Consider the following 4,096-nt stretch of genomic DNA (forward strand, 5'->3'; position numbering starts at 1 on the left):
CCTCTGCAATTTTCTGGAAGAGTTTGAGTAGGATAGGTGTTAGCTCTTCTCTAAATTTTTGGTAGAATTCAGCTGTAAAGCCGTCCTGACCTGGGCTTTTGTTTGCTGGAGATTTCTGATTACATTTTCCATTTTCGTGCTTGTGATGGGTCTATTAAGATTTTCTACTTCTTCCTGGTCCAATTTTGAAAAGTTGTACTTTTCTAAGAATTTGTCCATTTCTTCCACGTTGTCCATTTTATTGGCATATAATTGCTGTGATCCAAAATCTACAAGCAAATGCTGGAGAGGGTGTGGAGAAAAGGGAACCCTCTTACACTGTTGGTGGGAATGCAAACTAGTACAGCCACTATGGAGAACAGTGTGGAGATTCCTTAAAAAACTGGAAATAGAACTGCCTTATGATCCAGCAATCCCACTGCTGGACATACACACTGGGGAAACCAGAATTGAAAGAGACACGTGTACCCCAGTGTTCATCACAGCACTGTTTATAATAGCCAGGACATGGAAGCAACCTAGATGTCCATCAGCAGATGAATGGATACGAAAGCAGTGGTACATATACACAATGGAGTATTACTCAGCCATTAAAAAGAATACACTTGAACCAGTTCTAATGAGGTAGATGAAACTGGAGCCTATTATACAGAGTGAAGTAAGCCAGAAAGAAAAACACCAATATAGCATACTAACACATATATATGGAATTTAGAAAGATGCTAACAATAACCCTGTATCCGAGACAGCAAAAGAGACACAGATATATAGAACAGTCTTTTGGACTCTGTGGGAGAGGGAGAGGGTGGGATGATTTTGGAGAATGGCAATGAGACAGGTATAATATCATATATGAAATGAGTCGCCAGTCCAGGTTTGATGCATGATACTGGATGCTTGAGGCTGGTGCACTGGGACAACCCAGAGGGATGGTATGAGGAGGGAGGAGGGAGGAGGGTTCAGGATGGGGAACACAGGTATACCTGTCGTGGATTCATTTTGATACATGGCAAAAGCAATACAATATTGTAAAGTTAAAAAATAAAATTAAATTAAAAAATAAAATAAAAATAAAAGCTAAGCTATAGATTGCATATTTATTTCTTCAGTAAATTGGTCTGTATGGTTTTTTTTTAACAATATGGTCCAGTTTTCATATTGAAAACTGGATCAACTTTTTAAAAAGCCAGTTATACCAGGTGAAAACAAATAGAAATGAAAAATCTCAAACTGCACTAGAAGACTCTTGAGAGTCCCTTAGACTGCAAGGAGATCCAACCAGTCCATTCTAAAGAAGATCAGTCCTGGGTGATTGTTACAATATGATGTTTACTAAGTACCATTTTTGAAAAAATCAGTGACTGCCATTTTGCCTGTATATTATCAGTGTAATTCTTAAACTAAATTAACTTCAATGATGCCTAGGCTGGAAAATGCCCTGAAAAGCTATTTAATTTCTTATCCATAAGGACGATTACATAGAGAAGGAAATGGCAACCCACTCCAGTATGCTTGCCTGGGAAATCCCATGGACAGAAGAGTCTGGCAGGCTACAGTCCATGGGGTTGCAAGAGAGTTGGCCATGACTTAACAATTGAACAGCAAAGGAAGATTATAATCACAGACAAGACACTTAACTCTCAAAAGGTTAAGAAAATATCCTACATCAATACATTAAGATGAAAGGTGTGAGAAACCAATATCAATGACTTGGTTCAAACTAGTGATAGAGGAAAAAAATATGGGGAGTCACTGGAATATAAATCCAGAATTATCTGTAACTTTTCCCACTGTAGTTGCATAAAACAGTTCATAGAAAAGACACAATATCACACATGAGTTTCTTCTTTGTTGTTTTTCATTCATCTTTATTCTATCTCATTTCACTTGTCCTGAGTACTTGCACGTTTCTCACCCTGCAAGAGCTTTATGACATTGTCTCGAATCTGTTTTGTCTTTATCCCGTAAACAATGGGGTTGAGAGTTGGGGGAAGAAGAAGATAAAGATTAGCCACAATGATGTGAAGAGAAGACGGAATAGAGTGTCCTCCAAAACGGTGAGTAAATAAAGTGAACAATGCTGGAACATAAGTGACAATAATGGCAGATATATGGGCAGTGCAGGTGCTGAAGGCTTTCTGCCGAGCGTCTGCTGAGGAGAGACTGACCACCGCCCGAAGGATCATAGTGTACGATACAGATATGCAGCTGATATCAAACACTCCGATCAGGAGGGCAACCACCAGACCATAGATGACATTGACCTTGATACTGGCGCAGGATAACTTCACCACTGACATGTGGTCACAATATGTATGGGAGATAATATTGCTTTGGCAGAAGGGCAAACGCTTAACCAAGAATGGAAAAGGAATCATCAGCAATGCACCCCTCAGGAAGGTGACAAGTCCAGCTTTGGCAATGATAGGGTTAGTAAGTATGGTAGCATAGCGCAGTGGGTAGCAAATGGCCACATAGCGGTCCAGAGCCATGAGCATGAGCACTCCAGACTCCACACCTGTGAACCCATGGACAAAGAACATCTGGACCAAACAAGCATTGAAGTTAATTTCCTTGAGATTGAACCAGAAGATGCAGAGTGCATTGGGTAGGGTAGTGGTACAGGTAAAGAGATCAACGAGGGAGAGCATTGCCAGAAAAAAATACATTGGATGATGCAAGGACTCCTCATGATGAATGAGATACACAAGGCCAAGGTTTCCCAGAAGGGAGATGATATACATTGTGCAGAATGGGAGGGAGATCCATACATGTACTCTTTCCAGACCAGGAATGCCATTAAGAATAAAATATTTTGGGGGCACATATGAATTGTTGGAAACCAGCATAACTAATCCAATAAAGAGACACTATTTTTTCCATCCATAAGTTTGTACCCTAGGAGAAGAAACAAAAATATATATATATAAATTTAGTTTAGATCATCCTTGAGAATGTAGACTTCTGTTTGGCATAAAATTATATTTATAACAGTACCAACAATTTTGAATAATAGTGATTATTAAAATGCACAGTCTTTTGAATAAAAAAATATTACAGAATATTTTAAAAGTTTTGTAAACAATTTAAATGTAATTTTAGAGCCACAATTGCAAAATTGTACTTTTTGTTTTGTCACCAAATAAAAGAAGATACTGAGGTAGAGAAAGATTGAATAATGTTGCTGCTGCTGCTGCTAAGTCGCTTCAGTAGCGTCCAACTCTGTGCAACCCCATAGACAGCAGCCTATCAGGCTCTCCCATCTCTGGGATTCTCCAGGCAAGAACACTGGAGTGGGTTGTTATTTCCTTCTCCAATGCATGAAAGTGAAAAGTGAAGTTGCTCAGTCGAATCCGACTCTCACAGACTCCATGGACTTCAGCCTACCAGGCTCCTCCATTCATGAGATTGTCCAAGCAAGAGTACTGGAGTGTGTTACAATTGCCTTCTCCAGAATAATGTTGAATATCAAGCAAAACTAGATTCATAACCTCAGGTGTAACCAACATAAAGATAATTTTCAGACAAGTAATGTATAAGCAATCTATGTCACAATTCATGAGTATCCCTTCTAAATGCACACTAGATATTTCTATCTTAAATTTCCACAGACAGTTTACATTCTTCATATCCAAGACTAAATCATTTCAGCCTCTATCCCAAGGCAAAATAAGCTCCATTACTGAGTTCTGCTTTTTAGATAATGATGTCTAACACACGATCTACCAACATCTTTGTGACCTTCTCAGGTGTGCCTCTAGCTTATTTTGGATATATATATATTTCCTTATAACTCAAAGTCTCTTAGTTCTTACTTTGTCCAGGTCATCTCAACACAAATATTATCTGTATTCTATCCTTGGTCAGGGGAAAAGCTGTATTTTTAAACCAGAAATAAATTTAATATCAGTCCTTCCTTCCTATTACCACTCTTAGCTGTCTTTTAAAGACCACCAGCTACATCCACTCATTTATTTGCGTAACCTTTTGTATTTTTCAAAGCAAATATGTTCTATAGATACTTTTGAAGACATTTTAATCCTACTTGGTAATCTTCAAAATCTCCTTATCAATTTGAATATAGAGCTCAAATTTC

The 4,096-nt window shown here is 38.3% G+C and overlaps 1 protein-coding gene across 1 annotated transcript; it reads right to left on the reverse strand.

The window, feature by feature from the left end:
- Nucleotides 1-1,883: 1,883 nt before the first annotated feature.
- LOC104983759 (olfactory receptor 52N5-like) lies at nucleotides 1,884-2,849 on the reverse strand. Its single transcript, XM_010833281.1, has one exon. It carries the CDS (start codon nucleotides 2,847-2,849, stop codon nucleotides 1,884-1,886), a length of 966 nt encoding a protein of 321 aa, XP_010831583.1.
- Nucleotides 2,850-4,096: the final 1,247 nt, after the last annotated feature.

This window comes from Bison bison, unplaced genomic scaffold (genome assembly GCF_000754665.1).
Source record: "Bison bison bison isolate TAMUID 2011002044 unplaced genomic scaffold, Bison_UMD1.0 scf7180017863405, whole genome shotgun sequence".
In the NCBI taxonomy this organism is placed as follows: domain Eukaryota; kingdom Metazoa; phylum Chordata; class Mammalia; order Artiodactyla; family Bovidae; genus Bison; species Bison bison.

Coding starts and splice junctions, on each gene's coding strand:
- LOC104983759 (XM_010833281.1), bottom strand. CDS start 2,849: ATGCTGGTTTCCAACAATTCATATGTGCCCCCAAAATATTTTATTCTT.